The 26,779-nt window shown below is 39.3% G+C and overlaps 1 protein-coding gene across 1 annotated transcript in view; it reads left to right on the plus strand.

Annotated features, from left to right (window-relative positions):
- Window positions 1–26,779, plus strand: part of sema4c (sema domain, immunoglobulin domain (Ig), transmembrane domain (TM) and short cytoplasmic domain, (semaphorin) 4C) — a 123,098-nt gene that overhangs the window by 88,370 nt on the left and 7,949 nt on the right. The window contains exons 6-13 of the mRNA XM_042489017.2: window positions 3,001–3,099; window positions 3,425–3,521; window positions 4,830–4,949; window positions 8,664–8,815; window positions 14,188–14,363; window positions 19,499–19,643; window positions 20,182–20,395; window positions 24,795–24,910. Of these exons, the coding sequence (XP_042344951.1) occupies window positions 3,001–3,099; window positions 3,425–3,521; window positions 4,830–4,949; window positions 8,664–8,815; window positions 14,188–14,363; window positions 19,499–19,643; window positions 20,182–20,395; window positions 24,795–24,910 (1,119 nt within the window). The remainder of the gene's footprint in view (window positions 1–3,000; window positions 3,100–3,424; window positions 3,522–4,829; window positions 4,950–8,663; window positions 8,816–14,187; window positions 14,364–19,498; window positions 19,644–20,181; window positions 20,396–24,794; window positions 24,911–26,779) is intronic.

Raw genomic sequence — 26,779 nt, forward strand, 5'->3', positions numbered from 1 at the left:
GATATTTAACAGAGGAGTAACTCTATACCATGAGTTGTGGTAATTTTGTAAACCCAGATATTGAACTGGCCCCAGCTTTGCACTTTAGCCTCAGCAAGAGCTTCTCACTGCTTAGACTGCATAATGTGCATTTGCAAGCAGTTTAATATTTTATAGAAACACACAGCACATTTTGGAAATGGAGCTAAGACTTCTCTCAGTGCGCAACATTAACCTTTGATGTGTTTTTAAACAGAAGGGGAAACAGTTCACTGGAGTGCAGCAGTAGCAACTCTGCTTTAACCAAAAATGAGTCCAAGAAAAAAAAAGAAAAAAAATGTCAAGAAATGAGTAAAACCAGAGCTCTAAAAATACTCAAGTGTTGAAAAGTTATTAAAACTTAATGTGTAGTTGATAATTTATCTGTTTTGGGTGTGGTTCTTAAAATAAAGTATGATGGCCTGTGATCAGAATAGTTGTGCAGGACATTTAGTAAAAGTACATTTATTCTGCGCAGCGACTTTATTCCAGTGGATAAAATGACTGGAAGCACATATATACAACAGGAATTGACTTACAATGCAAAAATAAGCATATGGTGTTTACACTGGCTGTCGTTGTACTTAATGATTAGTCTTTCTGTGTAAATCCTGAAAGAAGCCCGTCTGCCAGACACATCTTATCCTGATTATCCTCGCTGATTGCAGAAACTGTAAAAATGCATTTTAAAAAATCATATTGCTCTTATTACAGCCGTGAGATACTGATATTGTTTTGCTGCTGCAATGGCAACATCAAGTGGATGCACTGAATTATTCATTCCTCCAGCATCATGTGTGAGCATCTGTTTCCAATTGCATTCAAAGAGCTTTATTGTTCATCACAGTACAGACATTAAAGGGCACTACCCATAAAACACTGCATATATTATACTGCTAATTACACGCATATCTTTTGAATGGAAACAATCTGGTGCTTTTTTGTACAGTTTAAAGGTTACTTAAATAATTTGGTTACATCACTACATTATCTATTGAGCTATGTCCTCAATCGGACACTTTCGTAACAGTGTTTAATTTGAATTGCATCATAGACAAAACAAATAACAGTAAAACGTTTTACATGGAAGCTGCCAGTGTTCAGCGTTTCAAGTTTTTGTGCATCATTTGTACATCCGAAAAATAAAAGACAGTGGCACAGCCAAAAGATTCTTTCAATCGCTGGCTGGTCAAGTGGTTTCACATATTTTTCATAAAAAGATATCAGAAAATGTGATCTCGTCTCAAGGTTATTGAGGTATTTCAGGTGAATTATGAGTTGAAAGAAGTGACTTTGAAGCATTAGACTAAAACTAAATCTCCGAGGTGTGTGGGAGCATACCGAGAGTCTTCATGATGGAATAGGCTTCACATTACCAGAGGACAAAACAGCACTGACCTTCATCCTAGCAACATATTTAACATACAAGGACTAATGATGGAGGAATAAGTAAGAATTAAATACTGTAAAAAAACAACCTTCATAGCAAAATGTGAACCTAATTTCTCCTCAGAACATTATTATCTAAGCAATTAATGTCCTCTGACACAGGAAAAGAAAATATACTCTTTTCTTCATAGGGTTAGATTTTGATGGGGGTACAGGGGACATGTCCCTCTAAATATTTAGAACATTTGTCCCCCACAATAAAAATATGAAAGTAGCAGAAGACTTTTATTTTGACAATATTACAGACATTACATTATAAGTTACTGCAAATTGCAGAATTCAGGAAATACAGTGTGATGCTCCAAATTCTTTTTAGCGGAGGAGTCCCCCCCAAAGAGTGGAGCGGAGTGAAGTAAAACCAACTACGATGTCGTGCGATATTGAGAAGACATGTTACTTAGGAACAGCCTTGACAGCAGCGTCTGTCTCGTCTAATAGCCCTCACCATTGTTGTTATCACTCCTCATTGGTTACAGAGCACAACAGCTTGACAACGGTGTTAGTTCCGCTTCACAGCGCTCCTTGGTCGTTTTTTATTTTAGCCGAGACCGCCGTTTCATGTCACGATGCCAGACAAATCAGTCAACTTGGGTGGGCGTATTCAAAGGTCTTGAGGCAATAATGTAAAAAGAATGGTGTTTACATCGAAATATGAACACCACACACTACAGGCAGTTATAGCATGTGATTTGGCCCATTCAGTGCTCAGGGCATACAGGCATGTGTTTGGGAGTAAAGTAAAACCTTTTTCAGGTAGATTTGCCGAGTGTGGGACATATTCAGCAGCAAGTTGAGGTCTCCTTGAATTGATCAATCCAATTTCACAGTCATAAAACATTTTATTATGGAGTGATGTAATGTATATCTGACTTTGAACATCACCTTACCTTAGAGAAGAGCAGTACTTAGGGGCGTCGACAGGGCACTTGAGGAGATCTGTCATCTTTATTTATATCTGTCCCCTTCAAAGTGACTGACCTGAACTGACTGATGAATGCCCTCAACCCCCTGATAGCGTGTGATATTTTTAATTAGGACCCATGGCATATGTGAACGCAATAAATAGTTACATCTATTAAAACTGAGTAGGCAGAACTGGGCGCTTTTGGCTTACCACGACCCCGGTATATTGGTACTTTTAAAAAGCACTAATTAAAACAAAAACAGAAAACAATCATGTGAAGTCATTTGGAAAAAAAACTGGTCGGCACAGTCATGAAAAATTGGAGTGATAGATCAAAAGCACCTGTGAGAAATGACAAAAATGATACCTTTGGGGTTTGATACACCACCTTTTGAGGTGTGGAGCGACATCACTTTGCTTGTGCTGCTTTCAGATACCTTTCAAGTATTTAAACCTCTGAACTGTAAGCAAATTGGTGTGATTTTTTTTTCAAGATTGTGGGAAAAAAGGCATTAAGCAACTTCATAAGGAATGTTCCACAAATTGCAAGAAATTAGTAGATTTAGAAGATTATTTTTAAAAAACTAAATTCAGCAGCACTCTAACAAGTCGTCCTCTTGCTTTTTCAGACTGAGTGCTTCAACTACATCCGTTTTCTGCAGAGCTACAACCACACACACCTCTACACCTGCGGCACCTACGCCTTCCAGCCCAAATGCACCTACGTGGTAAGCATACATGCATGCGTATGTACGTGTGTTTCTCTAGATTGAATTACTGCCAGCCAGTGCTGACAGGTGTCAACTTGAGATGTCTGCCATCTGACCTCAGGCTGGGCCCAATGCGTGATAAAATAAAAATAAATGCAATGGAAAACAGTATCTCATGCTGGGTTAGCTGAATGTGTGAATGCTAATGTGCATATACAGCATGTGACACTGATGCAGTAGGACAACACGGGGAGGGGTAAAGCTATGGTCCTCATTACAGACAGACAGAGCTTGCAGCTGTGTCATGTGGGCTATAATAGTGTGTGTTTGTGTGTGCTTGCAGAACGCGGACTATTTTAGCCTCAATGCAGCAGCCCTGGAAGATGGGAAGGGTAAATGCCCGTATGACCCTGCCAAGGGGCACACTGGCCTGATAGTGGGTGAGTAAAAGTGTGTGGGTGTTATTGTGAGCACATACTGTACTCAGAGTTATGTAAATTCATGCGTTTTCAATTACTTTGTCTGCAGACAAACTTTTTAGAATATTAAGAAAATAAGAAATTCAACATTTAACCTTTTTTCTTTGCATTTTTATATTTTCTCTGGGCTATAATACCAAAAATCAATTTTCATTTTTTTACAGACCCCATAGTTTTTAAATATAGGCCCAAATCGTTGAGATGTCTGTTCATGGTAATGGTAGAATAAAAAGAAAACCTTGAGCTCTTCTTATTTTTATTTTTGAACCACAACTTTTACCATAAAAGGACAATCCAACTCATCATTTGTTTGTCATTCATTTCATTCAGCATGGCTTTAGACTGTTAGAAAAATCATACTTACAAAATTATGAATAATGTATGAAATAAAGTGTATAATTTTACAGCAATGAATGATCAGAAGATTTTTTTTTACATATAGTCAGTTTTGATTTTATTAGTATAGCTTTACTACCACTACCATAAAGGGACAAAACAGCCATTTGGTAGGGCTTGGTATTTGTTTTTAGATTTTTAATTTTTGTATAAAGTTCAGTAAGAAATCTGAAATGTGAATCCCATTACACAGAACCCTCATGTCTGGACTCTAACTTCCTGTATATGAGACAACTGAAAAGGAAAACTATTTAAAGACACAGCAACAGCTATTGGATTGTTTTTTAGTATAACATACATAAACTGAATGGTAGAGATTGCTCACTCAGATTAAGTTAAGTTCAACACATTTTTCATAACGTTATAGTGACTCAAAATGTGTTCTAACCAACAGTTGAGCAGGACATTAAAGAGTTAAAGTGTCTCTGAGCAGGTGTAACGATCATTTTAGGATGATTTTAAACCAAAAATGCATCATTAGTCTTTAGTTGGAACTGCTCTGACATTCATATTCACACCAAACACACTGTCAGCTCCTGTTGTTCCGTCTCAGCAGTCTGCACAATAAAGTGAACCGCACCATGTTTTTACAGCTCTAACAGAAGCATAAAATGTCCATCAAATCTCCACAAAGCGCTCCTGCAGCATTTCCCATCTGCTGTGCAGCCATACGACTGCACTGAGAGTCCAGGAGTCCAATTTAACTTTGCATGCTGCATTCACTTCAGTGAGAACAGCCTTTCTGAACCTATAGGCATCCACTCTCTGTTCTTTTTTGTGTCTCCCTCCCTGAACCAATGTCATTCTCTCAGGCCCATACGGCTGTGGGCTGAAGAAGAGAGTTAAACTAAAGCTTGCATTTTGTTGGTACAGATAAGGAGTTGTACTCAGCAACGCTCAACAACTTCCTGGGTACAGAGCCAGTCATTCTGAGGAACCTGGGCCAACAGCACTACAGCATGAAGAGCGAATACTTGCCCGCCTGGCTCAATGGTGAGTAAAAAAGAGGACATGAGAAAGACGAAGTGAAAGAAGTGGTGAACCTGCCAACTGAAAGAGAAAAACAGGGAGGGAAGCAAGAGGCAAGGATAGAAAAAAAATAAATAAATAAATTGGTTGTGTGCTTAGTGCCAACCCTCTTTTGCACCTGTTTCCACATGTGTCAAAGCTTTATTGGATTATTATATCAGTAGTAAATTTACTACTCAAAAATTCTGGATAGTCTTTGAAGCGTTGGTTTTAGGTAATTGCTGTTATGCAGCAAAGTTTTGGCCTCAAAAAATGATTTTTTAAAATGTTTTTTTGTATAATAGAGTTAGTTACATGTTTAACTGCCAGGAAAACACTCAAATAATCATTTTTGTGGGTAGACTGGTTCATATTGGTCTATAGACCTGGCAGGGTGGAATATTTTGGGCTAAATTACCTGTAGCTCATAACTTTTATAACTAAATCAAATTAGTTTTTACTTTTTATTTTATCCGATTAACTTTGTTTGGGTGAAATTTTGATACCATCATGAAACATTGGGAAAAAAATGATAGAAAGTTTATGCTCACCCTATTTTGCGCATTTGAGTTCCCCTCCCAAAAAAAGAAGTCATTTTCCAGTAATGGTCTTAATGGAATGCAGTCTTTTTCTGGAAGGCGATAAACTACAAACAGTATGAAATATTACTTGAAGTAGGAGGTTTGTATGACTAATAAAATAAATGAAGAACAAATGAATATTTTATATTTTTATGGCTTGTAGTTCTTGTAGAAAGTTGACTTCATATTGGGTATATGGTAAAATCAAGCAAATATACCAAAGAAAGGTCAGTAAATTAAGAAAAAGGCCTTTAATAGGCATCATTCTGTCTGAATGTGACAAAGACAATTGAGGAAGTAATTAATATGGGTAGAAATGCTGCCTAACATAAATGACCCGTCTTTGATTTTACACAGAAGAAAACAACAGCAGGCTCTTCATTTCTAGCTGACAACTGACAATTATGTTGGCTGAAATGAAGACTGTTGTGAGCAGATTTTATCAGCTCTAATGAGTTGTTTGAAAACTGTGTCCAGATGACTTTTTAATCTTTCCAGCTGGCTAGTGTTAAAACAAATGTAGAAGGCTTTTTAATCTGCACTTACTGGCTGCATACAGTACATGATATAATGCTGACTGAGAAAAGGTAAAGCAGGTCCCGTGAGGATCCTCACCAGTTAACAGTGCATGTATAAGGCATGGAAGTAAATGCCAGCATTGTTCTCATATTGCACATTAGCTGAACAGCCCAAGTATTACCAAAAAAAAAAAATTATTGCTTCAAATGTTATTTCATGGCAGTTTTGATGCTTACTGTAGAAAAACACACTAAAAGCAACACAGAGGTTGAATCTCTGCCTAACTCTTCGTATTTCAGAACAGTATGTTTCATTTATGCAAGCAAAAGGCTTTACTCAACAAAGGAATTTTGCAAATGTAAAGCTGTCTCGGGTAACAAGTAGTTAATGTAGATGCTAAAAAGAGAGCTTGATACTGCATCGGAGGCAGGGCCCAGTTCATTCCTATGAAAGCTCCTCAGTGGTGCATGAAGCTAAAAAAGATCAATGTCCTGGCTTTAAAATTACCTGGATTTATCACATTATTGGGCTCATGGAGCAAACGCTCTATGAACCTCTACCAGCTGATTGGTTAACTCTTGCTGGCCAACCTGGCTACGCTACTTCCAGTTTAGCCATCCACTAACTTCAATGGGCATTAATGATTTAACCTTGAGCTCTAAATTTCTGTCCACGCGTATTTAGGCCTGACCCGACCCACCGAGTTCGGCCTGGGCCTTGCTGTAATTTCGTACTATTCCCATTGGCATGAATCAAGTCCAAATCTTGGCAATTTTACATTAATTTCAAATGTTTTTTGTTTGTTTGGTTTTTTTTAACTGTTGTGAACTGTCTTGTGCCTATATGGCACTTTGTCAGGCTCTTCCTGACTGTCAAAATATTTCTGGACCCAGTGGATCAAATCCCAATATAGAAAGTCATTTCGCGGTTGTTGTGGTGCTCAAAACAATGCACCTGCTGATTTACAGATGTCTCTTTACCAGTGTAAGTCTATGGGAACAATTCTTTGTGAGCCCAGAGGTATCACATGATGGACCCGGAAGTTGTTGTTATATGGTTTGACCACTCTGTACTATTAGATTCAAAGTCTTGCGTGCTTCCTGGGTGCCTGACGGGTATCAATATGCTCCTTACTACCAGCGACTATGTTTATTCTAGCTAGTAGTGGTGCTCACAGCTACTTTTAGCTTAGTACAAGCTTAATACTTTAGGCAGCTGCAGGCTAGTTGCATGCTAATGTTTGTAGCTTATGTTAAAGCAGTTAAATGTACTGTTTAATGCGTTACTTTACTGTATATACTTTATTTACTGTGCGTGTGCACCTTTTGATGATAAAAGAAGACAGCACCGTACAAACAAAGATAAGCAGTAGAGCCAGAACTCCATGTACTCCATAACTACAGTAGTTACAGTGTGCTGCGAAGGAGTTTAGCAAACTGTCAACTGTACACCTGTATTTTAAAATTATGTTCAGGAGAAAATTAAAATATATGGAAAAATTTCTACTCATTCATACTTTTATAGAATTAAACTAAAATATTTAGCATCAGTTTGGGTTTAAGATTTTTTCCCCAAGACACTGCGACATTGACAAATTAAATATGTATTCAAATCAAGTGAATCGTATTAGAGGTTGATAACGCCGGGGCCTTTTTTACCGAGTTTCATTAAAAAAGTAAGAGCCAGAAACATGCAAAAGAACAAGAGACAAAAAAGAAATGAGTTGCAGGAAATGAAGCGCAGGACTCGGCTACAGCGAGGGATCGTTATCTTTTAGGGGGGTCGGCGGGGGGAAGGAGTGAGTGAGCTACTCGGAGAGAAGTGAAGGGGAGAGAAGAGGATGAAGTCACAGCAGGAAAAATGGCTGATGAAAGAACAGACATTAGGATTGGCGATGAAACGATAGGGGGAGAGGTGAGGGGAATGGAGAATAGAGGAGGAGGACATACAGATGAGGCTGAGGTTTGGATCGATGTATCCTTTTATTATTCATGCCGATACCAAGCTATTATTAAAAACTAGACCAATCAAGCTAGCCTCACCTTAAATTAAGCGGCGTCAAACCAGACGAAAATAAGAGTTGTAGTCTTAAAATGCTGCTTTTATACTGAAAAGAGCAGTGCAACTGGGGAAACATTGAATCCTTGTATTTCCCAAAAAATAACTCTTTTGCATAAAATTGGTTGAGTTTAAAGCCCCCTGCAGCTGGAGTCCAACAAATCTCTGTATCTGCCTACAAAAAAAACATATCATTCTCACACTCATGAGGGCTAGATGTAGAGAGAATCTGAGGAAGGATGTGAAAAACACAACATAGGCCACTAATAAGGAGCAGCGAAGAGACCGAGAGCGAGAAATGACTGGAGGAGAGACGAGGCGAAGGAAAGAGTGATGATAGAAAATAGACAGAGAGGTGAGAAGGGGCGGCAGGAGATGAGATGGAGGTGTCAAGCCTGTGTGTCTAGATGTGTCTGTGTGCGGTGATTCAGTCCAAATGCAACCTACAGGCTCAGACTGTTTGTTCAGATGTGATGTATGTCTTAACGTCGTGTGGAAACACACTCTGGTAACACTGCTTTGTGTGTGTTTGTGCGTGCAGAGCCGGACTTTGTGGGTTCAGCCCTGGTGAGGGAGAGCGGCGGCGGTAAAGACGTGGACGACGACAAGATCTACTTCTTCTTCAGTGAGCGAGCGGTGGAGCTGGACTGTGACACTGAGCTCACTGTGGCCAGAGTGGCCCGTGTCTGCAAGGTAATTGTTGCAGAAAATCTTACAAATTAATACTTTTGGTCAGTCTTCACTTTGATGAATGATAAAATAAACTCCAATAATAAGACAAACTCAATGAATAATTAAATGAACTTGGTTAGCGTCAGTTATCCTGACTTGAATATACAGTATATGTGTAGGTTGTTTGCACATGACGTCATGTCACCCCGAAGACCTGCAGATTGGGGGCAGGATGTGATTTCTGCATGGAGAAGCGGCCACAAAAATGCCAAAGTTTTGAGCTGTTTACGGCTGTGCCAACCGGTCAAATCGGGAGCAAAAAAGGCGCTACTTTTGAGTGCCGAAAGTAGTGACACATTAAGGCGAGAAGTTTAAAAAACGAGAAACAGTGGCAGACATGGATTAAAAACCTCCGTTGAAGGTCTAAAGGAGTCAGAAAACGCTCATGTATGCAGTGACCGCATCGTATTGTTGAGCCACGACCCACATTTCCAGCTGTGTTTCTGAACTCCTCTGAGAATGGTTGAAAATTGTGTCTAGTTAGTTAGTTACTTAAGAGTTGAAATAGCAATAGAAAAAAAAGACAGTGACTCTCAAGGAAACATACTCACCCGGCCAAAAAAATGTCGGCAGTCATTCAATGCTGCTTTGGATCTGATGTTGTTGACCCTGCCACACACAAAATAGTTATAATCTTCAAGGTTCTTGTGTGCCTTCATTTAGCTCACCGTGTAATAGGAGGTCTGCAGGACCAGCGCCCGCCAAATCGGTCAAAAAATCACTTTTCACATGATCACATGACTGAAAACAAGCTATTTATTTACACAAATCTGATCAGAGAAGCTTTTGGCACAACAGCTGCATGGAGAGAGACAAACCAGAAACTTAAAGAAACAGAAACATCATTCAGCCATATACTGCACATTTCACACGTCATACAGATGCATCTATCACTGTAGTCTAAACAGCTACAAGGTCTTACTCTTGCAGTATTTCAACATTCAGACACCCTGGAGCCTCCTTACGTGCTTACATGCAGACACTAAAGGACTCTGAGGCCTCCGAAAGTGCCTAAACATGACCACAGATGAATCATACATTTATACAATTGTTTGTGATTATATTTATATAATTTAATAGTATGAAATAGTAATATTCTACAACAGCTGATTATCAAAATAGATTCAATTAGGAATCTCCTAAAACTGCCATATTCTTGCTCTGTGTGTGGCGATCCTGTGAAACATAATTAATGAAAAAAAACAAAGGAAAACCAATAATTCAAACAGTAATCAATCTGCAAGTGACTACTTGCGAGTGCACAGGGACATTTGTAAGCTCAAATTAAGTTCTGATTGCACCGACATACAGTTTCATGCACGCTTGGCTTGAAATCAGCTGTTTTGTGTTTTCTCCAGCTGTTTTGGCAGCTGCTTCTGAGCACTTAATATAATATGGGACAGCACACTTTGGGGCATTAACAGAAGATGCCCATATAAGGATGCAACTTGTAGAGTAGTTCAAAAGCTATAATATGTAAAGTATATACATATAGCTGTAAAAATGATAACTCACACTTTAACACATGACGTAACTTACAAAGCAATGTGAGCATAGCGCTTGCTCTGCTTTTAGTCGGATTTTCATGTAAGGGATACAAACTGCCAAAACTAAGAGCACGTACTTTTTAGATAACACAGGAAGCACTGAGACGCACAATTTCTCAAGAGGGCTCAGAAGATTCATAAAGCTCAGATTTTTTTTATCTCTAAGTCTCCAGTCCTATATCTTTATTTTAGGACAAATTACTCTTCACATGTTGTCATCACTGGACTGCCATACTGTATGCATCCATCTTATCATCAAGCAAGTTTCTATTAAACTGCATTATTCCATCCTTCCACTGCACCATGGTATATAACCAGGGGTATTCAACTCAAACTCAAAGAGGTCCAGTTACTAAAATGTCCTCTCAACAAAGATCCAAACCTCATAATGTCTAACAAATAAAATCAACAACGTACAGTTCCAAATCATTTCAACAATATTTATTGTCAATTTTTCAATCATTTTAACATACAGACACATTATGACGCTTGTATGGAAAACAAATAGCTGCCTTTACATAAATAAAGTTAGTCGCAGGAAAATGAACTTAAGGCCTCCATCACAAGTTAAAACAATCCTTTTGAATAAAAAATATGCCTATTTCAGGAAAAAGAAAACAGAGCTTTGAACAATCTCTTTTCTGTCTTTTTTTCACATTCTTTTCTACTTCCCTTCCTTTCCTACCAAAACGAAATTGAGGCCTACATTTCAAGTAGAATAATAATGTATATAATGTTCGCCTCTCGTTTCTACAGTAATCTTTAACTAAAATAGCAACAATATCCAAAATGTAAAGTTTGCAAATGCAGTTAATTTTTATGGATTATATTGATGCTCTACTGACAAGAATACTGTAGGCATATGACGGCTCTTATCTTGTGTTTCTAGTGTTTTTGTGGACCAGGAATTGTTAATATGTTTTATTTCTAATAGGTAGTTTGGCTTAATATTTTCCAGCAGGATGGAAAATGATCTCAAGAGGAATCTAGCTGTAGTCTTGCAAATTATGACCCTGAAACATACCTAGTGTTTGCAAAATTGTAAAGTGTGTGACTAAAAACACACATTGTCTTAAGATGTGATAGTGTATCAGACTGTAATGTAAATAAATAAAGTATTTTCAAAGTCTTTTGATTTATGGTAGGCATAAGAAACTACTAAAACTGTTTAATGCTTTGAAGGGACAGTTCACACCAAAATCAAAAATACATATTTTTCCTCTGACCGGTTTTACTTTTCATCAATCTAGTTTGTTTGAGTTCCTGAGTATTGGAGATATCTAAACTACCGCACAACTACATGAGCAAGTGGCTCGTGGTCATGACAGCGCAAGATGTAAATATTAATGGCGTCTTCCTGGCTGAGCTGTAAAGTTAGCTCACTCTGTGCTGTTTGATGACCTAGTAGTAGATGCACACCTCCTTTTGCGCAGTGATATGGTTGGCAGATGAGCTCAGTAGAAAGAAAATAGTTCTTACATGAAACTTCTCTCAACAAGGACTCTAGATTATCTTGAGTAACCGGGTCATGATTTCTGGAAGGAGACATTGCTGTTGAGTTTTTCAGATGTAGTTTTTTTGGTACTTTGTTTACCACGAGTTCCATTATATTGGAGTGAAGGCAGACGTCCCTACAACTGATATCTCCAACACTCAGCAACTCACACCAAAATGGTCTTGAATGATGAATAGTACTACAGGTAACAATAAAAAAAAATGTATTTTTAAAATGGGGATGAACTGTTCCTTTAAAAAATAAAACATTTACATGATTCACAGAAGAAAGCACAAAGACAAAGCTGCTCACAGCAAATAGTCCTTCTGTGCCTTAATTTGCCCCATCCTGAGTTTCAGCTAAACAGCAGTTTACTAACAATGTATTATGTGAGGACAATTACATTGACATAGAGCTATTTGGTAATTAATGCATTCATTTGCTTAATTAATGGCCTCATTAAGATAACTGATTAGGTTTGATATACCACAGTGATTATGGCTGATATCAGACAGGCTTGTAGTTGTGAGGAGAACCGCTCTGTGAGACTTTAGATAACAATTCTTTTTATTTGGCATGATTTCAGTGACCTTTTTGTTAACACAGCAAGGGTTTAGTGTCATGTTACAGTTATGCACACACACACATACCGTCCCAGTAACCTTTAAACTGAGCAAAATTGAGACAGATTGTTAACAGTCTCAGGAGATGTGTGTAATTAAGTGTACAATATATGCACAGTTTTATGGGAAGTGCCCTTTAATGTCTGCTCTGTGATGAACAATAAAGCTCTTTGAATGAAATTACAAACAGATGCTCACACATGATGTGTACCAGAGCAATGAATAATTTAGCTCGTCCCGCTGATATTGCTGTTGCAGCAGCAGCACAATGTCTGCGTCGCACTGCTGTATTATGAGCATTTGCATTTTTTAATTCCCCCCCTTTTTTTTACAGCTTCTGCAATCACTGAGGGTGATAGGAACGAGCTGTATCTGGCAGACAGGCCTCTTCTGAACCCACAACACTGCATAAAGTGCCTACTTATCAATATGCAACATTTATTGTATAATTGAATAATTATTGTTATCCTGCTTTGTAATGGTACCCTTGAATATCTCAGGGTCTAAATGCTCCCTGAGAGGTTTTTTCAACGAGACAACAGTTCACTCAGTTCAGTATATATACTACAGCATACAGCCTATATAGATAAATATAACAAGGGTAAAACATTTAACATTAGCAGCAGCAGTATAATAGAGCAAGACAGAGCGCATAAAGAGTGATTAACTACCAGGGTGATCTGTTGCTTTGTTGCATCTATAGCCGCACCCAATAGTGATGTCACGGTGCACTGACCAAACCCTAAAGTACACTTCAACATCACTTCAGCAAGCTAAGAAGTTTGATACAGACCAAGAAAAACAAGATTTCAAGATTTTCAACTGCTGTAAAGTTGTCTATGAATGTGCAAATATTTTTAACTTTCAAAGTTAGAACTGCTGGGCACAAGATGTCTCCTACTTCACCAAAAAGTCCATTCTCAGTGTGAACTGAAGGCTTCGGTTTTCTAAGTCAAACTTATGTAAGTTGCATGTTGGTCCAAAACTGGCTTTCTAAACTACAGTAGTTGTGATGTCATAAAATCACACTCGTACTAGTGATCTTAAACTGAGATTTAAAGCTACAGATGGTAACTTTTCTAAAATGAAAAATAAAACATTTTGTCATATTTGCTGAAACTTTCCTGACAGTAGTACATAAGACAGTTAATCTGTGAAGAAAAAAAACATGTTTCTCTGTCTCCTCCTAGTGCTGCCAATGAAATTTGCACCTTAAAAACAACAACAACAAAAATCAATCAGAGCCAGGTGCATTGGAGACTGCCTCTGGCTCTGATTAGTTGTTTTTATTCAGGTGTGGTGGATTCTTGCAAATACCATTAGCAGCACTAGGAGGAGCATGATTTTTCTTTCCCAGATTATCTGTCAAGTGTACTACTTTCAGGATCAATATAGTGACAGTTTAAGCAAATACGACAAAAAAGTTGTGTTTTCTACAAGTATTGTAGCTTTGAGGTAAGCACAGAGAAACTTCTCCCTTTCAGCAGATAAATGTGAAAGCATCCCACAATTGTTAAACCATGAAAAATGGAGTTTAAACACTTAAGTAAAGTAACAGTCAGATCAATATATTTTTGAGTGAAGGGACCCTTTAATAATACAGAAAAAATTGACATAAAAAACGGACTGATATCAGCCATTGATAAGTCCTGATGTGTCCTCTCTCAGGGGGATCTGGGTGGTACCAGGACCCTGCAGAAGAAGTGGACCACCTTCCAGAAAGCCCGGCTGGAGTGCTCCCTTCCCGAGCGCCACGTCTCCTTCAACAACCTGAGGGCTGTTTTCACGCTGCCGGGCCAGGACTGGCGGGGGACCACCTTCTACGGCATCTTCCATGCCCAGTGGTGAGTCGAAGCGAGTGCTGTCAGAGACGCATTATAGAGACTGTAGACGCAGCTCAATTTCAGTGTCATCCTCAGAAAAATGCAAGTTAATTACTACATGTGCCATCTGCTGTCAGGGCGAGACACTGCGCCACTTTGCCAACATGTCAGACACTCAGCTTTTTATTAAAGTCACGGGTCAGCCAGTCACTCTGATATGATGGCTCTAATTATGTACTTTATGTGATTAGGTATTTACTGTGTAATTGGGCTTTTAATATAACAGGCTTTCAGCTGACAGTAATGGGAGTTATTTTGAGTGGATACAACTCAAGTGTGCTTGAACATGTTTTATTGATTTTAATGGTGATTTAATGTCACATAGACTTAATATTGTTTCGGACAGTAGTAAAAACCATTTGCTGAACAGAACAGATTTAATAAGGTCATGTAATACAAACTTTCTATCATAACTATTAATAGACTAGTGATGATTCATTGGTGATAAATATAAATATTTATAAACAAATATACACATGTATTTTGAGTGTGATTATGTATTTATTTATTTATTTGTAATTATTTATTAATTGACATGTATTTTAAAACATATTGTTCATGTGACTGGTCACATGACATCTCGCAATGTCAGTCAGTTCTGATGAAGTACTTGTAAGTACTTGTACTTACATGGAAAGTAAAGTAATCACATACCGATATACTTTTGTATTTTATTTCACATACATATATTTCAAAATAAATAAATAATAAATAATAAAAAATATGTAACATAAATAGAGAACACATATGTTATTATTTCTATTATGTGTATAGTTAAATACCAGTAAAGGTAACATTTTGAATTCCAAAACAATCCTGTTTTAATGGGCTATGTATCTCTACATGTTGTCCATTTAAAATGGCAAATATACAGCTCAAACATGAAGGCGCACATTAATTGTAGGCAACGAAAACATTTACCAGGAAGAAACCTTCTCAAGTTTAGTGGAGATTTGTGCGTACCCATAGAACTGATTTTCTTTCTGATTGCTTGAAGTGAGAGTTCAAGGGACCCCTTTGAAAAATGTATGTGCAAGTTGTTCCCTTGCCAAAATTTAGCCTCACTTTGGATCGTTATTTAGCCTCCTTCCAGACAACCTATCCTGACATGTTTGTTACCAATGGATGCCTTGTCTAGCTTCATAAGATACCACTACCTTTGCACTGCAGCTTGAGAATGTGAATTTGTGTTTCCAAGGATGGCGAAGGAATGGCCCGCCATACTCCTCCTCACTCTTCTTTTGATTGGCCTACTCTGACATTCTTACCCCAACCATAACTAGTCTCACTCCGCTTGCATAAACCTAAGAGCAGAAAGTAGGATGGGTCTTTCCTTTGTTATTCTAAGATTTGCAACTTTGCATGCCCCACAGCCTCTTATATGCACTGATTTTAGTCACCAATTATTAGGGGCTAGCAACCATATCAGGAGGCGCAGCTGCAGGGAAAAGAGACTCTGTTAATGTCGACTGTTCTTGGATCCTTGTTTATGGCTTGATAAAAAAATAATAATTTATTATCACATCAACTCTTCTGATGTTTTTCTTCTGAGGAGAAAACTAATTTTAAGTGATAATGAACTACAATGTGGCAATTAGAAGGGTGTTGACAATAGCAACTCAGTTTTGATAAGTGACTGTGGTATTCTTAGTAAAGATTGGCATTTGTCAGACCACTACGTAACTGTAATGTGTTAATGAGTTACTTATCGACAAAGAAAAAGGAGCGAGGGCAGGAGGTTTTCTCTGGGAGGAGAGTTGGAGACTTTCTCCGTCTCTGGGTAATGCCCTTTGATGTGAGTCTTTTGTGCTCCTCAATGAGATATCATATCGCAAAGTGAACCAGCTTTGAACTTCAAGCTTTGTTTCTTCATACAGAGTTCCTACACTGCTACTGAAAAAAAAAAGAGAAGCCTAATCCTTTTTCTCTGTGTGACTCACTGGGGATTCCTTAAAGCCCCCTGGCTTTGATAGAGATAACATTAAGATAATTGGACATTATGTAAATGACGACTCACAGTTCAAGCCATAATCTGACTGAATAGGCTAGCTGTTTTAACTTGCCAAGACATCAGTGCTGTCCTTTGGTTTTGATGTCACCTAATAAAACCCGTGGCACTGCTGCACATTAACAGCACTGTTCCAGACTGAAGGAGCACTTCTCTTCTAAAAACCGCAGTATATGAATTCAATTTTACAGCTGTAGTGCAAATCTGTGTACCTCAATGAATGGTGCCGTGTTGCTTCCCGAGTACGTCACCTTTTTAGAATCCAGAGTCTTTTTTTCCTGTTTAAAAGCTTAGGTAGGCAAAAATCTGTAAAAGGAAATAAAAAACCCCAGCAGAAATAGAATATACGCCTTCTTCCTGCAGCTCCCGCCTCTCTGTCTTAAGATCCTCCCACCAGATGATCACAGGCATATGCACGTTTTATACAGTAAACCAGTGTTTTCCATACATTCATTAATATAATCTTATATTATTTCAAAGTGTCCTGCAGCACATTCACCCAGTCTGTCCTTGCCTTGCTGTCTTGCCCAATTTTCCCTCCACCTTGCTCCCCTCTGTTGTGGATTGCTTTGCTCAGATGAGGAGGAGAATTCGGCCAGCATAAACCCCCCGAAGCTAGGTGGAACAGCATGCTAGTGGCCGGCAACAGTGCAGGGTCTAACCTGTGTAACAGCAGCAACAACAGAAAGTTTATGGATCTGGTGGTTAGTCTGGGGTTTGCACTGGCCGGATTCGAGTTGCTGCTGGAGCAGACAGAGGGTTGGTCTCACAGACTGTATATGAAGATGGATGACGCGCCTCCACTTACCCCCGTGATGCTTAAGTGAAGCTAAAATTTCGAAGATATGAGTGCTACCATCTTGCACTGGTGATGTCATTGAGAGCCAAAGACTGCACAGTAGCGATATCAGCGGTGGAGGAGTTCCCGCCAAAACACTTGTCCGACCAATCGTGAACAGCTCTATTGAATGCAAGCACATGGACTGTCTGTCACAGCTGGAAATCACCCTTTTTGTGTAATTAAATAACTCTGGTATATAAACCAAACTTATCATAAAGACAAACACGTGAACAGAAATCAGGGCGATGAGAACTACCTTCAGTGACAGAAACCATCAAAATTTATTTGGCATGTACTTTAAGGTTTTAGTTTGGCCCATTTTAGCCTATGTCCCATTCACTAACATGGAGGGGCGGGCTTTATGACCTATACTGCAGTCAGTCACCAGGGGGGCGATTGAGATTGAAAAGTTACACTTTGGGGGAGCTGTCATGTTGTCCATTTTAATATACAGTCTATGGTCCGTCTCCAGAGCTTCTGTCTGCTCCTGGCGAGATGGTCTGTAGCCACGGGGAGTCAGGCGAGGGACACACTGTTAATCGAGGCTCTAGTTAATGTAAAACAATTTCTAGCTGGCACTGGCAAACATTGACTACATGAGTGTGAACTTGAAGCCACAGTCCTGAGCCTCTAGCTCTGGTTAGCAGAAGGCTAAACTATTTGCAACATTTTTACTGCATATCTGAGACACTTCGCCAATGTAGACACTTGTTTTATTTATTTTTTTATTGTCAGACTGTGTTTTAGACTCTCTTTTTGATAAGTCTGTCTTCCTTTTTTGGGTTGCTTTGCAGTGTAGACAGTTGTTGCCAATGCTGGAATAGCAGCTCTCTCTTCAGGATTCTCCACCATTGAATCAGTCTTTTGTTGCACGTGCATCTGCATTTGTAGAGCAGCCAGTAGGAACGCCCTCTCTCTGAAATGAAATGTGATCGTCTCCTGTCACTGACTAGATTTCCTAAAGCCTTAGAACAGAGCCAAGAGGAGGCAAAGAAGTCTGCTTTTCTGTTAGTCCACTTGAATATGCTCAGTTTATTGTGGAATTTTTGCCCAATGACGCCAAAATGAAACTGCCTGCCCCAGCTAAGGTACAAAGTTTGGCTTTTTCATAACTATATGTCTTTCAATTTGAGCGCTAGATACATTTTCTTTTAAGGAGATGGGTTCATTCCAGTGAATGAGCACGAAGATCAAATGTATTTGTGAGTTAAGGAGTACAAGTATGATTTAATATGTCTGGGTCACGCGTCAGTACCCAATTTCAGTCCCACATGGGGTCTAAAATTGGGTTGGGAAAAAAAATTGAGATCTCAAACCCCCGACCTTATCATTAAATGAAATGCATTCCCTGAGTCACAGCACCAGTTGATTTATTTCAGTGGCCTATCGAGGAGGTGTATTACATGTGCATCAATTTGTACATCAGTCTGCTTCAGCAAAAAAAGAGTGGTGGTTTGACAACACATCTAATCATTCAGTCAATAAAGGACACTATGGGCTGTCGGGTTAATATTTACTATCAATATTTACTGCACTGCGATGTCTGAAAATGTTGTTTATTTGAAAAATGGAAACCTTTCAGAAGTATTAAAACCACTGAAACCTGAGAAAATTGATTTGATGTCTTTTGAAAACATGGGGGGAAAGGCAAGAAGCCACTTTGCAAGAAATACTCTGCAAATTGCAAGAAAATAGTAGGTTTAGATTTTTTTAAAGGGTTGGGGGAAATGTCCAGGAAACTATAATTACGATTATCATAATTATATAGTTAAAATTCGGTTACAAAATTATTATAATTTATATGAGCACTTTTTTTGCGGTCATTTCCCTTTTTTTGCCTTTTTTATTTTCTTGTAACTTTTTACTAACTTCTTGCTAATTTTTAGGTCATTTCTTTTTAAGTTGCTCATCGCCTTCTTCCAATGTTTTTGAAAGAAATCGAGCCAATTTCCTCAGGTTTTAAAGAGTTAAAAGAACAGCTGCTCGCTTTGACAGCGTTTGCCAATTGCAGAGGTGTTGTTTAGTTCATATTCTGTGCTTTTAACGTGCAACCGATATCTCTAATTTGCCCCCATATACCATTTTTTTCAATATAGTACATTCTTGCGTGTCAGTCTGGCTTTACCTGTGCTGCATACAGTGGCTATCTGCTACTGAGAAGTCACATTTTCTTTTTGTGGATGACAGCTAATCTGTCTCTCCAATTTTACTGCCACACATCACTTATTCTGCACTTTGTTGTTTCAGGGGTGACGTGGATGTGTCGGCAGTGTGCCAGTACCAGATCGCTGATGTGAAGAAGGTGTTTGAAGGATACTACAAAGAGTATAGGGAGGCATCTCAAAGGTGGGGGCGCTACATGGGCGCTGTCCCTGTCCCGCGGCCTGGATCGGTAAGAAACTGGGAGCGTATATGATAAATGATGTTTGGTACATGCAGATGTTTTCAGTGAACTTTCAGAAGTAAGAAACAAAACTACTATTCTGCAATGTAGGGTTTTGTGTACCCGCATCACAAAAAGAGAGAAAAGTGCGCAGAGGAAGGCTAATGAAAGAGGGAGGGAAGTAGAAATGGTGGTGTGGGGTACTGTGGCGATGAAAGTGGAAAAGAGCAAAAGCTGGCACAACATGAAAAGCTAAGAACGTAATGATGCAGGACGAAAGGAAAGGAAGCAGAGGAAGGGGTGTGATGGTAGGCGGAGGTGAAAGCAGGAGTGAAAGAAAGATGGAGAAAAGGAGAGACGAGTAGGGAGGGAGTCATCTCAAAGCCAACTAGCCATGCCAACCTGTGCCAGCTGCAGCTAAGAAGTTTCCTCCTCTTCCTCTTTCTCCTTCTTGGCCCTCTCTCACTCTTCCCTTCGCCCTTTCCTCCATTCATTTCCCCCATGTCCACTTTCCTCCCTCTGTCTCTCCGTCCTGTCTGTGCTGCAGTGTATAACTAACACAGACAGGGAGAGCGGCTACAACAGCTCCCTGCAGCTGCCTGACGCCACACTCAACTTTGCCAAGAAGCACCCGCTGATGGACGGCAAAGCTCTGGCTCGCCCCCTGCTGCTCACCAAGGGTGTCAACTTCACAAGGCTGGCGGTGGATCGGGTCAGCGGCCTGGACCAGCGGGCGTACAACGTGCTCTTCATCGGCACAGGTACAAATTACATGTGGTGTCTGTTATTGCTGCAGAACTGAAACCGTTGGTTGTTTTAATTGGAAAATATTGGCACTGGGATCAGCCAGTTGAATTCAATCAGTGAATTCAGTGTTCCACCTCGTCATACTCATTCATGGGGACTTTATTCAAACTTTGAATCAATCACTATTGTTTGCACTCTATCATAGTAGTTCAGCTTTTTCACAGCTTTTGTTGTTCTTCAGTATCCGCAATTCAAGTTTCAAGGAATGTTCAGACCTGGAATGATTTGATATTAGCTTTAAAATATCTGACACTTTAACTGTTCACAGTGTCCACACCTTAACTAGCTCTGGTGCTTAAACTTAAGGGAACATTTCAACAGCTTCCTTGGCTTTCCTTCAACCGATCATTTACGTCTAATTAAACTTCCATCTCAACACCCTCAAGCTTTAAACATTTAACTGCCAGCTGCCATTTAACTGACAGCTCAAACACTCAAACTGACATTTCAGCTGCTGTAGCTGCTTACAACAAGTGACACTTCAACTATTTACAGTGTACACACTTCACCTTTCTCTGGTTTTTCATCTTCAAATGAAACTTAGTGTTCAAATGTTGGTTTAACGACTTTCAGAGTTTGTTATACAAACTGAAAATTCATCTGCATATAGGGCTTAAACTGCTTTTGAAAATGCTTTTGGAAAAATACACTTCAGCTGATTTCAAATGCTTTCAGCTTTTAACGTAAAGTGATACTTAAGCTCATCGAAAAGTTTCAGCTTAAACTTAAACTGTCATTCAACATTGGAGAAGCAAACAGTTAACACATTAAGGTTTTTTTTATCTGTTTTCAGTTGTTGCACATGCACTTTTTAACATAATATCCCTTTTCTACCAAAGTTAGCATATATATGCAATTTTTTAAATGTGGGAAAACCTGCTTAAAATAGGTAAGAGATTGCATTACCCATTGGCAGTAGACAGAGTTTTTTTTCTAGTGTGTGACATTCAACGTTGTAAACGCAACAGAAAAAAAAAGTTAGTAAACTGAAGAAAGAAGCGTGGAGGCCAGTGAAAATGTTAGGATGGATACTTCTATTTTATATTACACTGTAAAAATCAAATGTTTGTTTTAACTTAAAAAAATTACGCATCCAGGCTGCCTTAAAAATGTTAAGTTTAATTAATTTGAGAAGACAAGTTGAGGTAATTCTGAATAGATTCATCTTGTCTTCTCAATTTCAGTCAACAAAAAAAAAAAAAATAAGGCAGTCTGGACACCAACATTTTTAAGGCCAAATAAATGCAGTTACTTATTCCGTCTGTCTTTCAAACTCTGTGGTGACTTATTTGGAAGTGTCAGAGCCCTGCTTGGACGAACATGGACAGAATTTGTGGCTGAGATGACAGAGTTGCAGAAGTTACTCAAGGTCTTGCCAGAAAAAGGGATAAAATTTGCGTGCCCACCCAGGTGTCATGTTTTATCACAGCCGATTGGAGCTGGAGCTGATAAACATCGTGACGACTGCAGAGTCATTTGAATGCTGAACCCTTCCCACTAACGACAAAATCCAGATGTTAGTTGATGTTAGTGGGTTTACAAGGCAGGCCAAGAGAGCACCATACTCGCCAGCTTTAAAAATTAATATAGTGTTGAACCATAACCTGTATGACACAGCATCTACATACAAAAGCTAAGCCTAAAAAGCTTAAAGCTAATATGTTTGCATTGATATTGTATTCAAGTGCATTTCAGAGTATATGTGGTGTTTCTGGTTTTTTTGTCCACTTCCTGCAGTATGGTGTTCTCTCAATGTGGCTGTGAAAATTTATCCTAGCTACACAGTCTTTGTTCATATTCCCCTGTTCCCCCACTGCGTGTGTGTGTGTGTGTGTGTGTGTGTGTGTGTGTGTTGAGGGGAGTTGCTCACAGCATTTGTTGAAGAGATGAGAGCTTACAGGCCATGGCAGCAGACAGGGACAGGTACTGGCATTAGGTATGGTGGCACAAAACAACCTGCCATCTGGCCAGACTTCAGCTGGGTTTCAATTAAGGACTTGATTTGCATGCTGAGATCCATCTTCACGCATCAAAGGAAGCGTCGACGAACGCACGACTTAATTAATATCTCCAGTCAGTCGCCATCGGGCCCATATGCAGGTGTCCTGTTTTGGCACGCATGTGAAATCAGCCGGCCCTCCCAGAGCCGTAATCCTGAGTAACACAGATCTGACGGCGGATTCCAGGGAATGGGAATTTGAATGCAGCCCGTCTCATGAATGGAGAGAGACTCGACTACTTACCATTCAGATCACTGCAGTGGCAGAGAGACTGTGGCAACTGACAGTGCGACAACAGCGGACTCAGGGCTTCTCTGCCGGCAAACAGGGAGGCTGAGCCCGGACACACACATGGACACACACACACACACACACACACACACACATATACACGCAGTGGTAACACACTCACAAATTGAAATACACAAACACACAGAGATACACACGCACACTTCCTGAGCCAAGTGCAGTCATCCCCGCTTGTCGTGCTTCACAGCACAAACTCAACAGGGCCCTTGGCAGACGTGCGCTCATAGTGCCAATTGGGCTGCGGGCTTGATTAGCTATTAGCTGCAGCATAGCGACAGCTGATGTGGAAAAAAAAGGGGAGAGAGAGGGAGCGCTTGTCGAGACGGTTTTTCAGAAAAACCAGGCTACAGGATTGAGGGATTAGCCGACACTGGTCCCTGACGCCGCGAGAGGCGAGTGTGATGATATGCCTGCTGCTAGCTATGCCCTGTGTATGTGTGAGTGTGTGTGTGTGTGTTTCCCTCAAGCCTCCCGTTGGCTATTATCTGTGACAGTCTCTTAATCGAGAGGGCCACACAAGAAAGCACATGTCAGCATGTTACTCTATCTCATAGATATACACACACACTCGCACACACTCTCTCTCACACACACACACACACACACACACACACACATCAAGGTCACCCCACCAGCTGTGCCTTGAACGTCATCGCAGGGGATCTAAACTTGCTCACAATGCCCTACATGAAAGGAGCACAGGATCTGCTCTTCCTTCCTCCTCCAGCATCAGCTCCCCACGCACCACTTGAAAAAGTCTGCCAGTGTCTCTGATAATATTACCTTTAACCAAGGTCTTTAAAGGCCAGGAACAGCAGCTCCACTCTTTTAAAATCACCTTTAGATCACTTCTTGCTGAGCTGGACCCCAATCTGACAGGAGAGGTTGTTTTCTTTCTCATTTCCCGTCTTTCTCGGTTGCAGAGTGGCATGAAATTTTGTTGCAGCTGGCGTTAAAGTTTCACAAATCGAAGTTGATGAAAGTTGCAGACAACCTGATGACACTGTGTGCATGTGTTGTTATGCAAGCATACTTTTACTGTGGAGAGTAAGTTGGTGCAATTTCTTTCAAAAACATGGGAAAAAACATATTTAGATATTTAATCACATATTCAAAAGTTATTATAGAGTTATTATAATTTTTAGAAAGCACTTCTCCCAAGACCTTGCCTTGTCATTTTTCTCTTTCTTTTTTCTTTTTCACATTTTTTTGTTGTTTTGTTTTGTTTTGTTTTGTTTGCTTGTTTATTAGGTTGGTTGATTGAATGGTTAGTTGGTTCTTTTGCTAAATCTTCTCTTGCTAATTTTTAGGTAATTTCTTCTTTCATAGCTCATTGCCTTCCTCCATTGATTTTAAAAGAAATCAAGCCAATTTGTGCAGGTTTCAAATTTCTAAATTGAATTTTTTTTTTTACACAGTTTGTATTTTCACATCATAAAAATTCATACATTCCACACATAATTAATTAAAGATCATGGTGACAATATGTTCTTCAATAGTTAAATAAGTTTTTATGGCATCAAAGGAGTGTGTTTGTATATTATAGTATCTCACCATTAATATTTTAATGAACTTCTATGCAGTCACAGGTGTGTCTTTGTGAATGTATTAGTATCTCATTAATATTGAAGTAATACACTGTGCAGTCACAGGTGTTTGTTTGCACATCATTTATATTTAAATTGACTGGTGTGCAGTCACAGGTGTATGGGCAAATTTATGTAATCACATCTTTATTATTCAGATGAACTGGTGCATAGTAACAGGTGTGTGTGTAAATATTTTTAATATCATATCAATGGTATTTAAATGAACTGTTGCACTGTCAGAGGTGTGTGTTTCTTGGCTATTTTGTATGTGAGATTCAGCCGAGTGCCAAAGCGATCTGTTTGAAAAATATATGTTTTTATGCATGCCATGAAAAATTGCCCTGGGGGTGTGGGAGAAAGTCTATTGCACTGAAGTGAACCTGAATTGAAAGTTTGGCTGAACAGAAGTGAAGTGAGCTGAATCCTCTTTTCTGCTCATCTCCTGTGTGCCGCAGCGGAGGGCTGGCTGCAGAGGGTGGTGATCCTCGGCTCAGAGGCCCACGTGATCGAGGAGATCCAGCTGTTCGAGACGGCGCAGCCAGTTGACAGCCTGACTATCTCACACTCCAAGGTAAGGAAAAGAGGAAAGGCTGGGTCTCAGTTACTTCTAGGAATTTGTTTTTCAAGGTGAATATTTGTAGTTTTACATGTGCAATATACTTTTTTACCAATCACGGAGAGTTAGGTTGTGAAAGCAAAAAATATCCCCTGGCGATGTCATTAGGTTTAATTTGACTTGGGCACATTTTTGAAGGAGAACTGAGTTTGAAAATGTGGATGTTTACCACACAGGGAGGGTCTAGTGAAAAGATGCATCTAGCGTTTTTGGAGTTTGACGCAAACCTGCCATAAGGGCAACTCTGTGATTTAGGGGAGTGATCATCATCTGGCCCTCAGAATATGATTTAATATTATTATCAATTCAGAAAATATAAGGAGCAAAAGATCAGTTTCTCAGAGGATCAGAGGATGGCTTGCATGATTTTCTATATTCATGTTACTTCCCCTAAAAAATTAATGATTTACCAACCCCTTTTTTATGTGAATTCCTCTAAAAATGCTATAAGTCCATCTGTCTGATCATTGCTGCCAAATACTGGTGATGTCAAGAATTAACAAAGCAGCCTTCCAAGTTAATTATTAATAGCCTTACTGAAAAAAACATTTTGTGCAATAGCCCACCTTCCACCTTCTCCTTTCCTCTTGCTACCATTCTCGTTCTCTCTCTCTTAAACACACTTACCACGACATTCAGTCCCATGCAACTGAAAGGGACACATTTAAATGTTAAAAAAACAGGCAAATATGTTCGCGCAAGAATTGGGAAAATTATAGCTCTCATTTAAATTTCTTTCAAATTTTCACATGCTCTTATTTAAAGTTTCTACTTTTGTTATAATTATTAAAATAATTGTATAACATTAGTAAACAATTATTAATTAAATTATTAGACAATGAAAGGCTAACTTGGTATATTTAATTCATTTTTATTTTATTTTTTTATGACCAGCCACACAGTGTTTGCTTAGAAAAATTCTGGCCCTTTGACAAATGTAGTTGATGGCCTGTGGCTAAGGGGTTAAGCTGTCAGCCAAGAAGTGCAACGTTCCTGATTCAAATCCAGCCCATCTCTCTCTGTCATTTTCTGTCACCTCTCTGCTATCACTATCTGATAAAGGCATAAAATGCCTCAGAAAGTAATCAGAAAAGTTGGCAGTCAGCAAAGGGCAAGATGCAATAATCGTTACAAAATATGGATAGGGCAAGCAAAGTGTTGCTGCTGGTTTTACACATTAAAAATGAGAGAAAGAGTGGGGTAAAAATGCAAAAAAAGAGCTTGAGTGAGAATTTCAAATCCTGTGTACTTCCTCACCTTCACACAGCTCACCAATAACACAAAGTCAGCACGACTGGCGCAGTGTCAGTTTTCAGGAAGCGTTAGAAATTGTTGGATGCAGCGTTTCAGTTCTAATGTCAGAAACTGTTTGGGGAGGGGTGTTAAATCACTGCAGGACTCCTTTAAGATTCATCACTTTCATTTAGTTCAGTAAATTGAGTCTGGTGTTTCCAAGACAGAAACGTCTCAAAAGGAATTAAGTCTTGTGTTGGCATTTCAGCGGACTCATCTCTGTTTGGATACATTTTGTCAAGAACATTTAAACAGACGAGATTCAATACAACAAATTGAGACAAAAGGGATTTCAGTAACAAGAAAGCCGCTCTTCTTTCTGTGTTGTTGTTTTTTTTTTTTGGATCATTTGAGCTTAGCCATGTGCATGTTATCGTCGTGGACTCCTAGAAGTTTTTAGTGTTTTTGAGAGATGAAAAATCCTAATGGTCTCTCAGGGGGAAAAGTTACTCAGACTTTCTTTGTTGTTTTGGTACAGCAGCACGGTTCTGTACTTCCTCTGATCATATCCCTCGAAAGCAGAGTTTTGGG

The sequence above is a fragment of the Plectropomus leopardus genome, chromosome 4 (assembly GCF_026936395.1).
Source record: "Plectropomus leopardus strain MGB_pleo_1.0 chromosome 4, ASM2693639v1, whole genome shotgun sequence".
In the NCBI taxonomy this organism is placed as follows: Eukaryota; Metazoa; Chordata; class Actinopteri; order Perciformes; family Serranidae; genus Plectropomus; species Plectropomus leopardus.